Here is a 13,498-nt window from a genome sequence, read left to right as displayed (position 1 = left end):
AGACATACAAATGAATAACAGGCATGTAAAAATATTCAACATCACTAATCATCAAATAAATGCAAATCAAAAAACAAAAACAAGCAAATAAACAAAACCAAGCAAACCAAAAACAGAAAACAAAAATAAATAAATAAATAAATAAATATAAATACAAATCAAAACCATGATGAAATACCACCCAACCCTTATAAGAATTGTTATTATCAAAGGGACAAAAGACAAATATTGGTAAAGTTGCGGAAACCAGAAGAACTCTCATACACTATTGGTTGTAATGTAAGTATAGCTATGGCAGAAAACAGAATAAAAGTTCTTAAAGAAATTAAAAATATATGGTACTACCATATGATTTAGCAATTCCATTACTGGGTATACATCCAAAGGAAATAAAATAAATATGTTGAAGATATGCCTTTCTATTCTGCCATGTTCATTGAAGTACTGATAAGAATAGACAAAATATGGAATCAGCCTAAGTACTGATCAATAGATGAGTGGTTTTAAAAAATGTAATATATGCATACACACCCACACACTCACATGCACACTGAATGCTATTCCACCATAAAAGAAGGAGTTATTGTTATTTATGACTATGTTGATGAACCTGGATGACATTATGTTAAATGAACTGGATACAGAAAGACAAATGCCACATTATCACACCTATATGTGGAATCTAAAAGGGATGCTATCATAGAAGTAGAGAGTACAATGATGGTTGCTAGAGGCTGGGCTATTTGGGAAAAAGGGGCAATGGGGAGACATAGGCTGTAGCATATATAATTACAACTAGATAGAAGAAATAAGTTGAAGAGATCAGTGGTACAGCATGGTGAATATAGATAACGAGGATATGTTATATTCCTGAAAACTGCCAAGAGAGTGAAAATTAAGTGTTCTCATCACAAAAATAATGACTACATGAGGAAATGCATTTGTTTATTAGCTAAAAATTTATCTATTCTAATATGTGTGTGTATAAATATATATTATATAATATATATTATAGGTATATGTATTATATAAATATATCATGCATAATACATACATAGAGTTTCATATGTAAATTTAAAAATAAATAAATCCATCTAAAAATTTTTTTTACCACAACTTGTATTATGAAATAAGCATATTAAAAGCAGGTTTCTACTCTATACACAATGTTTTGGTTATTAGTACAATTTGCAGAAAAGGGTTAACTCAGAAGGATTAAGGTGCTCAAATCCTGCATATTTCAAAGAAAACACTGGGTCTTCCTTGGTTTCTGGGAGATAATCTTTAAATCCTTATAATAATCTACTGATGAGAATGTCTTTGTATTCCTGGGGTCTTTAATAATGCCAACTAATTTATGCTAACAATATGACTTATGCTAAATATTTATTTTTTGTTGGTTTGAAGCTCTGGAATGTGCGCATCAATTTGACCTCTGGAAAGACCAGAAAGAGTACATAAGGTTAACTCCATGGATGATCCATGCTTTTGAGAGTGACCCTAAAAACCTTGCATGTCAAACCTCTGGTAAGATTCCTAGATTGGCAATACATCATGCATGTTATCAAACATAATTCCTGAGGTTTAAGCACTTCCCATTGCAACCCCTTAGATGACTGTACCCTTTATGATGTTAAAAAAGAAAAAAAAAAAAAAAAACTATGAGAGGGACCAGCAGTTACCGTAATGGCTATGTCGCTGGACTCCCATGTAGTCGACTGCAATTCGCCTCCTGGACCCGGTGGCTTAAAACTTACGCTGGGCGCGTGTGCATGTGTGCCCAAGATCCCGAGAGGAGAATGGAGGAGATGGGATTGTGGCGTGGCAGTTCCCCCTGGGGGGTGGGGAGTGATTTCTTGCTTTCTGTTTCTCTGTCTCTCTCTGTCTGTCTGGCGAGTGCACGTGCCCTATAGAAAAAAAAAAAAATCTATGAGACACACACACACACACACACACACACACACACACACACACAGAGAAGCACAGTCACATGCAAGCTCAGCATGTACAAGTCAACCTGAAAACAAAACTTGATCTTTCATATGGCTTTCAGCATTGCAGTGTCATCACTGTGCCACTGTGGATAGGCCAATTTGTGCCTTTCTCATCTATTAATTTTAATCTATATCCTTTTCCATAATAAATTGTGACTATTAGTATAGTTTTTCCGAGTTCTGTGAGCTTTCTTAGCAATCTTCAAAGGTGAGGGAGATTTTGGGGATTCCCAACACAAACAACACTACCTCACAGGGCATATGACTAACAGAACTATATGGCCTGCCTATTGAAAAGGCTGAATGAAATTAGGTGTTGAAGAGAGATCTATTTTTTGAAGAACAAGTGTACAAAAAAGCATAGATTCCGATTTTCTATTCCAATTTGGAAACGTCTACCTACTTGATATGGAAGAACAAAGTGGTTTTCTAGGAAGTAATTCTATTTCCCCTTCTATCTTGAACTCCCTCTTCAGCTTGGTGATAATAGGTTCCTTTATTAAAATACAAGTATTACATCATGGTATGAAATAGAAAAAAACAGATATTTGTCACTTAGTTTTCCTCTAGGCTAGTTTTTCTCTGAAACTTATCTTATTGAAGTGATGAAGATTTTGACAAGGGTAGGAGGAACTTGTGCTTTGCCTACAGGAATCCTGTCAGGAAGCACAAGCTAATGAGGGTAGTTGCTAAGGAGGAAGCCCAAGCAATGGGGGCGGCATTGGCTCTCCTGAGCACTGAACCCTCAGGAGGTAGAGAAGAGACACCCACAAGTAAAATGGGACTTGGACATGAGTTGGAGATATCAGCACATACCAACAATATGAAAATATAGTAATTAGGTTAGCAACTCAGCAGGCCCAGTGAAGTCTGGCAGAGACATTGGTGTATTGTAAATATCAATGAAACTGTCAATTTTTGAGAGAGACAGTAAATAGCAGGTAGAAGAGTATCTATAGAGTTGGGAAATGCACCCATAATTCTGCTGGTCATAAAAAGGTCACACAGGTCCCATAAGGCTCCATTTTTTACTTCATGTGCAAGCCAAGGAATGTGTCTCTTGTAAACAAATGGATTCTGCCTTGGTATTTTAGAGTGTTTTTTGTTCTTTTATTGACTATAAATTGGCAAACAGCAGATACCATCAATTCAATTAAATTCTATGTACGGAGACTTTACGTTTGTTTTCTAATGTAATTTTAGAGTAACATATAAAGAAATATACAGATTTACAAATGAGCAAGTAGGGTCACAGAGGCTAAGCAACTTGCTCAGGCCATTAAGAAGACACAGACTGAACTTAAGCCTATGCTTTCCTATCCAGAAAGATCTTGCTTTCTCGACTTAATCCACCTGCCTCTTGCTTTTCATCACAAAAAATATACAATTTTAGTCCACAGTCAGAGAAGAATCCATTTGAGAATAGGTCACTCTCTTACCCCAGTCTATGCAAAAGCCAATAGATTGAATCAGTCCAAGTGCTGAGATAATTTAAATGCAGTGAAAGAGAACAAAGTAGATTTTATGAAAAATCACTCTGAGTTTGTGTTGAGTTAATGAATACTCCAACTGATAAAACATTCTTTATTTTTTCAATCTCAAGTTTTTTTTAACAATGAGTTTCACTGTTTTTGAACTCCATTGTCTCAGTAACAGTTTCATTAACTAACTCAATTCTAACCCTATTTTTACAGTCAATATTTTTTTTTCTTTAATTAAACCTATTTTCTGAAATACAGAGTCAACCATTTTTAGACATAGGCATGTCCTCTCTGTTATCAGATTTGGATGTGTTTTGATATTATGTAATAATGTTCTTTGAAGATTTTTTAGTGCATGGCATTTTAAGAAATTTTTAGTAATTAAAAATACTGAAGAGGACAATATGAAAGTAGAAGGGAAGTCAAAACACATTTTTTCCTTCCACTTTAAAAGTAATTCTTAGATATTCATATAGGTATCTGCACGTGAATGTGAGACACCAGACGTATGACTGTATAGGAGTTCAGGGAAACTCAACTTGGAGACGAGTGGATAATGCATATGGCTTTAGAAAATAAAAATTTATTATTGTAGTGACATTACTTAAATATTAATAGTGGTTAGTCTATGACTAATTTCTAAAAAATATGATTTCTTTAGAATAATCTCTATATCTACTAGCCACACATGTTTCTTATTTATAGTAATTCTCTTTGGAATTCTATAGGAATATTTCAGGGCTACAAGAATATTTTTCATTAAATGTCTTGAGTATTAGCAGAAGCTAAATGAATATTTCTGTACTACATTAATTCCTTTATTAAATGCATATTTATTGAGATATTACTTTGTGCCAGGCCTCTTCTACTGTGGGAGATAGTGCAGAACATAAAGAGACAATTTCCTTGTCCTCCTGGTTTTTATATTCTTGTAAGGAAAGGTAATGAAAAAACAAACCAAAAGGTAACATTTCAGGTGATAAGGGTTAAGAAGTAAAACAGGCAAAGGAAGGGAGAATAACAGAGAGAAGCTCCTATATTAGAAAATGGTTCACAGAAGGTCTCTCTGGTTATGTGGCTTTTGATCAGCTTGAATAGAGGAAGGTGTTAGGTAATAGGAATCATACAAGTGCTTGACATGCAAAAATGAATGAGGCGTAAAGTACAATAAAGAGACCGGATGGAATTGAAAACAATGGCTTCTTTTTTAAAGATTATTTTATCTAACTTTATTTATGTATTTATTTATTTATATTTGACCAGAGAGGGACAAAATGAAAAAGAGGGAAAGTGAGAAAGCAAGCCACCAAATCTGGGACTGGAACTGCAGTTGACCACGGGGGCATCCAGCACCCTTAACCACCACACTACCTGCTGGCCCCAAACCAATGTTTTTTTATGTTTAAGGCTGAGAGAAAGAGTTGGAGAGAAGCAACTTAGAGACAGTTTTTTATGTTAGCATTGAGCCCAGGTTTGGAGATACCAAGGTATGCCCTTTTGGCTTAGCAATTAGTTCATTTGATGTCTTCATGTATCTCTTTCACCTCTCATGACTGTTACCGCATCCCCCAAAACAGCCACATCCAGGAGAAGTAAAACAAAGAGCCAGTGCAGACTCTTGGGATAAAATAAGGATATATTTTGTCATCTGTTTCACAGCTATATTTATTTGACCATTGGATCCAATTTCTAATATTCAATCACACTTTTAACTAGTGTTGACCTGACCAGAGTAGTTACTCTACTCACTTCAACAGGCTCCTAGGGAGCTGGCCCCTTCTGGTCTGGCACATCCCACAACCTTTTTAACAGTTTATAATAACAGTAAGAATGCCCAGAACATCTTGTCTTAGGCAGAATGGCAGTAATAAACTCGAGACTGTACAAGGCCTCTTCCATCCTGTGGGACTCCGTCCTGCCATGCTCCCTGCCCTGGGGCCTGCCATTAGCTTCTGGCCACGGGGAAACAGAATCACCTCACCTCATGCTTGGCCTGATTCTGCCTGACTCCCACAGCTCTGTCTCCCTTGTTCTAGAGTCTTCTTCAAATTAGTCAATATGTACAAAGTGTTCTGTCAGCTCAGTAGAATTAAATACACAGATGCTTTTTTCTTTTTTGTAAATTAAGCCATACTTTTGATGAATATTTAATATTTGGCATGAATCCACACTCTGTGCTAACATAGCTTTAAACTGTAACTCTTTTAGGGCTACATTCCAAGCAGCAGGTGAAAACAAGTTGAGAGCTCACCCTGTGATAAAAATCTCACTGAGAGACAGGGAGGAGTGTGAAAGATTCTGAACTGTATTCAAGCTAACTGCAATTACTAATCCAGGAAGAAGAACAATAGAACTGATATTTTAACCAGAACCATTCTTTTTCTCCCTCTCATGCCATTTCAGAAGTCTTTGAACATTCTCTATGTGTTCTTTTTTTTTCTTTTTTCTTTTCTTTTTTGGAGAAGTTTTTGCTATAGGGTTTGTGCACTCATCAGAGAGACAGAAAGAGACAGATAGACAGAAAGAGAGAAATCAGGGGTGATGACCATGCCACAATCCCTTCTCCTCCATTCTCCTCTCGGGATCTTGGGCATGCACACACTTGTGCCCAGCGTAAGTTTAAACCTGCCGGGTCCGGGACTCGAACCACGGTCAACTACATGGTAGTCTAACGACATAGCCATTGCGCTAACTTCTGGTCCCTCTACATGTTCTTATTCAAATCACTGTTTCAAACACTTCTAGTCTCAGTAGTAGCAAAATGCTCCTCATTATTTTCTCTCATATCACTTTGTATTTTTTAAGAGTTATTTCAGGTTTGATAAACAATCTGGAACCCTGAACATAGAATCACCCAGAACCACTTAATTCATTTATTTACTTCTTTTCATTTGTTCCTCATAAGAAAAAGAAAGAAAGAGAATTCCAAGTGCATTTCTCTGTGATATGACTTTTATCGTAAATTGGTAAATTGCATCTTAAAAGCAAGAGTGCTTCTCTCAAAGACAGGAACACAGAATGAAGTACTATGCCAATTTAAAATGTCATTACCTGCTGCATTCCCAGTATCTTTCCCCATAGATGCCACTGCTCTCACCTAGAAAGCATTTTTTAAATTATTTTCTGCCTTTTTCTTCATCACCCAGGGAATTTCATTAGAGAAATAATGTGAGGGTAAGTGCACTTGGTATAAACAGACAAATGATGTTAGCAAGAGGCTTTCTGATGAAGCGGCTGGTAATTTATCCATCCCACTAAGCACCTCTGACTTGTCAGGAGCAGGCTTGGCATCTGCTTCAAGAGCCACATATGCTTGATGCTAAGCACTGTCAGTCTGCAGAGGTGTGCCTGTACCTATCCAGGACAGGGAGGACGTGAACATGGAGACTATGTAAATTTGGCAGTTTTCCACACCTGTTTCATTTACTGAAGCGAGGGAGGCCAATTGGTGTTGCATGGTTTTTATAGGCAGTTTTGCAGAACTTTTGAAAATTGTTTCTCCTCTTTCTCTCCTTCCTCCCCACAGCCACATTCCCAGAGATAAAAATTCTCTTCACCTGCCCTTGCTTCGGCCCCTGCTTTTTGTTTATTTGGCTAACAGTGGTGGCTATTCTTGTCAAGTATAGTCAGGAAGTTTTCATAGTAGCCAGACACAGCCTTTCAAAATACTGCAGAAAACTCACTTCTTCACTGATCCAAGTCAAGGCATACCTTTTAACACTTTTTCCTCACGTTTTAAAAGTATATGAGATCCTTTACCCAACCCTTAAGAAATTCAAGCAGTGTCTCAAATGAGTTTATGTTAAAAGTACTAACCGTCATCATGCCATCCAGAAGACCAGTCTCTGGCCTGGGTGGAGCCTGCAATCTCTCCATGGACCACTTCTCAATGATAGCCGATACATGAGGGTTGTCGATATTAAGGAGCCGAAATCCGGTCATGTTTACACCACTGTATCTATAGAGTTCCAGATCTAAAGCAAATAAGTCCTGTACAGTATTTAAAAATGATAAAAGAACAAAATAATTAGTTTTTTGCACTTTAAAAATTTTATTAGTATTACTCAAATAATTAGTTTTATAGTGTCCTTTAGGCAAAAGAGAATTATGATTGCAGAAGCAACAAATAGATGAAAATGAAAATGGCAGCTGTTAACACATCATTCCTATGAAAGGACGTTCCTCATTGATTTCCATTCAGATACTGTGTGAGAAACTCTAAGGCAGTAAGCAGCCTTCATTTTCACACCCCTCTTTTATTTTTTATAATAGTGTTGGAGTTGGGGTAAACCAAGAAGAGGAATTTGACTGCCAATACTGTTGTAGTATATTTTCGGGTACAGACTATGACATTCTGAGAAGCTAAGGTTTCTGTTTCTAGGATATATTCTTAGGGACTTGAGGGGATCTTGCTGTTTGGTTCAATGCTTGTCCTTTTTTATAGATAAGGAGACTGAGGATCTGAGGTGGCAATATGACCAACCCGAGGATGAGCCACTGGCCAGTGGCAGTATCTCACTTAGCCATCATATCCTGCTACTTTAGGTTACTCTGGGCTCCACCATGAAGACAAAATGTGAAAATCACCTATGCATTTAGCAGAAAGATCACTCTCGGCAGGAAAAAAATACCATCCCCTGGCTCACTAGAAATAACTCATATCCTATGCAATGAGGACATGAATGATCACCAGGCTGGTGCTCAGAATAAAAACCAAAGGAATCTCTTCAGAGAGCATACGAGAACATATGGTTGTGTGAATGAGAATCTTACTAATAGAGCTCTTTCCTTTTGGATAATGTTTCAGGGAAAGAATTTAACCTATTCCAATTTAACTTACTCTTAGAAATTTCTAAGTTGATTACATTTAAAATGACTTACTTTAAAATTTCAACTTTTTTACATATAAAATGATTATGCTCAAAAGATAGTCTTAGAAATATATCGTGGTTCAGGGACCAGCAGTTAGCGTAATGGCTATGTCACTGGACTCCCACGTAGTCGACTGCGGTTTGAGTCCCGGACCTGGTGGCTTAAACTCACGGCGCGCGCGTGTGCGTGCGTGCCCAAGATCCCGAGAGGAGAATGGAGGAGAAGGGATTGTGGCGTGGCCATCCCCCCTGGGGGGTGATTTCTCGCTTTCTGTCTCTATGTCTCTCGCTGTCTGTCTGGTGAGCGCACGTGCCCTATAGCAAAAACCTCTCAGAAAAAAAGAAGAAAGAAAACAAAAAGAAATTAAAAAAATGTATCACGGTTCAGAATAAATCAAATTTTCAAAATAACATTCAACAGATAAATTTTTCTAACAATACAACTGCTTTCTGAAAGTGCAATACAAGTTACGTTATCAGTGGTGATAGCTATAACAGGCAGCACCTTCAGAAACACTGAGGGATTTGCATTTGCAGAAGATGAATACAGATTTATTCTTTTGAATAACTCTTCTTTCCTTGCTGCCCTTTCCAGGATAACTTTAGACTAGGCAGTAGATCTAGAGTATAACTCTGTGCTCCCAGTTCGGTATCAGAGGAGTCCTGCTTTTACAAATACTGTATATTTTTTTCCTCTGCACTAAGTAATTCTTTTTCTTTAACTTTGGTTAATACTCTCGGACAAGCGTGGCAAGAATATAAAAGCAAAGCAGGGCAGAAGGCAGTTCGAATCAAAGGAAAAGGATTAAAGAAGCAAACTTTAAAAATAAGACCCAGGAAAGAATGATTCATTTGCACCCTTGATGAATAGAAAGAAAGTCACTAAAGCTATAAAAGGTCAGACAGAAACTTCTGGAATACATATCTAATCCCTCACAGTTTGATAGTACTTAAATTGAATATGCTCAAATGAATACATTATACATGTGCAACATGAGGTTGTTCTACAGTTTGGGGTTTCTAGTGATATAGAACATAAGAAGCTCAAAGGGATTTGCAAACACCACCTGAGTGCTGTATGAGAAAAGCAGAAGTGTGAGGGGTGAACATAAATAACACTTGTACACCTTGTTCATCCTCAAAGGTCTTCACTGAAGACCAGCCTTCGTAGGTTCTACTGTTCAGATTCTTTCTCAAATTTCTCCAAAACCAGCATTTCTGGATGTGTACACTTGGGGTTCGAATAATGCCCAGGTGTTCATGGTGATGGAGTAAAGGGGCTATTTGTGAGCAGAGTATAACACTTAGCAATTCACAAGGTTTCCCTCAACTTTTGCAAGAATGTAATCTGAATGCAAGAAAAGGGGCAGAAAGACTAGGGAAATTTAGTTAAGGAATTTTTCACCCTGACTTTACCTCCCCACCCAAGCTCTGTAGCAGTAATAATTTTCACAACTATTCCAAAGCATTTATCTCATGCACTTCTTCATGTGTTCAGAGATACCTGAGTCAAGAATAAATGTAACACAGGTTGAGTATTCCTTATCCAAAATGTTTGGGACTCAAAATGTTTTGGGCTACAGATTTTATCTTGGAGCATTTGTGTGCGTGTGTGTGTGTGTGTGTGTGTGTGTGTGTGTATGAAATGAGATATCTTGGAAATGGGACACAAGTCTAAACACAAACTTCACTTTTGCTTCATATGTACATTTCTACACATAGCCAAAGGATACATTTTTATAATATTTTCATATTGTAGATTTAAAAAAAAATATTTATTTTATTTACATATTTTTAAAATTTTTCTATAGAGCATGTGCACTCATAAGATAGAGAGATAAGCTGAGATAGCAAGCCACCAGGTCCAGGACTCAAACTGTAATTGGACATGTGGGAGTCTAGTGTCTTAACCCCCAAGCCACTTGCTGGCCCCATATTGTGGTTTTAATTGTGGTGCAACCTGTCACATGAGGTCAGATAGAAATTTTTAATCGTGGTGTCATGTTGGTCCTACAAAGTTTAATATTTTGGAGCATTTGGATTTTGGATCACTGGATTAGAGATGCTCAACCTGGACTCTATGAATAGTGTGAGTGTGGTTCTTTGTCCAAATTCTTTGATTTCCCCATTCACCAGTCTAACTTGTCAGTTGACTCTGGGTAGATTTTAGTTGATTGATGGTTACAGGTTAGAAAAGGAGGTTTTGGAGGCCAGCCAGTGGGGCTGCAGTAAAGTACAATGCTCTGGGAGACTGACCTCCATGGGAAATGTGTGTCCGGAGACCTTAGTTCCCCAGGTGTGTGTATGTGACATAATCCAGGCCTGATGGGGGAGGGGACGTGGGTCATACTGCCAAGACTCTGTGGAGGTAGGTGTTGTATCTCTCTCTCTATCTCTCTTAATGATGCAAGAAATGGATAAATAGATCTTTTCAAAAGGACGTAGTGGTTAATTCTATATTTTCTCAAGTAAGAAAATGAAGTGTGTGAGGTGAGGGTGAGGAGTTTGTGTGTCAGGATGAGAGTGTATATATGTCTGATTGATTTCTGAAATTGATTAAATGAAAGCTATCACATCATTTTGATGTGTTAAATGCTAAATCATTCTCCTCTGATTTGATAATATCTCAAAATTTAAGGCATCTGAAGTTTTCTTTTGGATTTCTAAGGGTTAAAGTCATGGTTTTTCTTAATTGTTAACATATTCAATGTGAAGATTATCTCCCAAGATCCTTTTTCTGACAGTTTTCCAAACACCTGATAGAAGAACCCTGTCTAACCCAGCTATCTACTACTGGACACAGACAAGAAAGCCACATCAGATCAAAGACTGCAAAGACACAATTGGATGCAGCTTCTAATGTATAGAGAAATTGTAGATGATGCTTCTTTATGAGTAGTTTGCACTTTGGTAGTTTCTATTTATTGGAATTTTATTTAAATCCCTCTGGATGCACATGCATTGATACCAGTTTAAAAAAAGAAAGAAAGAAACCTGCTGCTCAGCATTACTGGATTCAGAGTCTTAGGAAAGTGAAAGAAATCACCATGACAATAGCCTGCCTTTGACTCTGGTGAGGCTGACTTTGAAATGACTGTGTGATGTTCCCCTTGGTAGAATATATTTCTACTGGAATGAGCTTACCAGGGTTGTGAAAAAGTAGTGATAGTACTCAGTCATCATTCCCATGAACAGAATCTGCAAAAGAGAAATAAGAGAAAAGAATCAAAATCAGAATTTTAGTGAGAAATAGGTAATTACTAGGGCGACTGAAAAATCTTGCTCATAGGAAGGGGCTTTTAAAATATAAAAACTCAGCAGCTTAGTTAGTGGTTAAGGCACTAGATTCCCACATGGCTAGCCACAGTTTGGGTTCTGAAAACCACACTGCACACATGTGTGAATGTCCAGAATCCCAGGAGGAAAATGGAGGAGAAGGAATTGAGACGTGAGCACTCCCCCTTGGAGAATGATTTCTCTCTTCCTTTTCACTGTCTATCTCTGTCTCTCTCCAGAGAATGTGTGCACATGTTCTATAGCAAAAGCCTGGGGGAAAAAAATCCTGTGTTTGGATATGTATTTTATTGACCTCTGAAGTCTTAGTACTTAGCATAATGTCTACCTCAGAATAGAACTCATTAAATGTGAAGTTGCAATGCTGGAATGCAGACATGTTTAACTGGATATTTATATACTAATATTTCTTTCTTTTTTTTTTTTTGGAGAGGTTTTTGCTATAGGGCACATGCGCTCACAAGATAGACAGAGACAGAGAGACAGAAAGCGAGAAATCCCCCTTGCGGGGTGGTGGGGGGGGATGGCCATGCCGCAATCCTTTCTCCTCCATTCTCCTCTCGGGATGGATCTTGGGCACGCACGCACACGCGCCTGGCGTGAGTTTTAAGCCACCGGGTCTGGGATGCAAACTGCGGTCAACTAGGTGGGAGTCCAGTGACATAGCCATTACACTAACTGCTGGTCCCAATATACTAATATTTCTGAAACCCTTCTCTACACCTTTCCCATCCTATCTCATAGATTGAGTTTGGGAAAAGAGGATTTGTTTACAGATAAAAGGATGGAGAATGTTCTTATGCAAATTCCATGGTCTCCTAACTCTGATTTTCAGTTACTTACTTGGGATCTGGGTAGGTCTAGATATTCTGTGAATGTGCATATTGTTTTCACTTTGTGGGAGGAGGAGAAAACGTGTATAGAAAGTGCACGGGTTATAAGTAAAGGTGATTTATTCTTGTGATCCCATTTTTGATTTCCTGGAAATGATGCCAAATAAAAGGAAAAAGTTGCAAATGACTTACTAAATTCTTAAAATAAAGGCAGGGTACCAAAAGACTACTTGGGTGCTATTTATTTGGACTTTGTACAGTAACGAATGGAGAAGACTCAGAAATTATATTTGCAAGGGAGTTTCTCCACGAATTCTGTCAATTCTGGATGTAAGCAGGAATTCCCTTGGAAATGTTTAAGAGTATATTAATTCATTTCTCCTGAGAGAGAGAAAGACACAGAGAGAGATTCCCCTCCCAGGGTCTTCATGCCATAGTCCACTCGCATTTTCAGTTGACCCAGATCACATACAGGCTCACATAAACCTAGCGTGCTAAGGAAAGTCCCAGAATGTGAACCCAGGACCTTTCCCAAATGGGTAGTTTTGTTACCACTATACCGCTGCCTGGTCCCTCCCTTTGTAAGTTTTTCTTTTCTTTTTCTTTTTTTTTTTGAGAGGTTTTCGCTAAAGGGCACGTGCGCTCGCCAGACAGACAGAGAGAGACATAGAGACAGAAAGCGAGAAATCACCCCCCCAGGGGGGATGGTCATGCCACAATCCCTTCTCCTCCATTCTCCTCTCGGGATCTTGGGCACACACGCACACGCGCCAGGCGTGAGTTTTAAGCCACTGGGTCCGAGATGCAAACCACGGTCGACTACATGGGAGTCCAGCGACATAGCCATTATGCTAACTGCTGGTTCCCCCTCCCTTTGTAAGTTTTAAAATCAAGGATTCTTAGGCTCCATCACACAGACATCCCAAATTAGAGTTTCTGAGAGTGGAGCCTGGGTTTCCGTATTTCATATCAGTGGCTGAGGATTGCTGCTCAATGGAAAACACGCAGATCTGCATTAAAGAACA

The 13,498-nt window shown here is 38.2% G+C and overlaps 1 protein-coding gene across 1 annotated transcript in view; it reads right to left on the bottom strand.

Moving 5' to 3' along the window:
• The window catches only part of GRIK1 (glutamate ionotropic receptor kainate type subunit 1), a 160,487-nt gene that overhangs the window by 104,125 nt on the left and 42,864 nt on the right, over positions 1-13,498 (bottom strand). Inside the window, exons 4-5 of the mRNA XM_027774499.1 lie at positions 11,491-11,544; positions 7,292-7,465 (exon numbers count right to left, since the gene is read on the bottom strand). Coding sequence (XP_027630300.1) covers positions 7,292-7,465; positions 11,491-11,544 — 228 coding nt within the window. The remainder of the gene's footprint in view (positions 1-7,291; positions 7,466-11,490; positions 11,545-13,498) is intronic.

The sequence above is a fragment of the Tupaia chinensis genome, unplaced genomic scaffold (assembly GCF_000334495.1).
Source record: "Tupaia chinensis unplaced genomic scaffold, TupChi_1.0 Scaffold000443_1, whole genome shotgun sequence".
NCBI lineage: Eukaryota > Metazoa > Chordata > Mammalia > Scandentia > Tupaiidae > Tupaia > Tupaia belangeri.
Note: the sequence above shows the minus strand (reverse complement) of the source record. Positions and strands in the feature narration are given on the sequence as shown.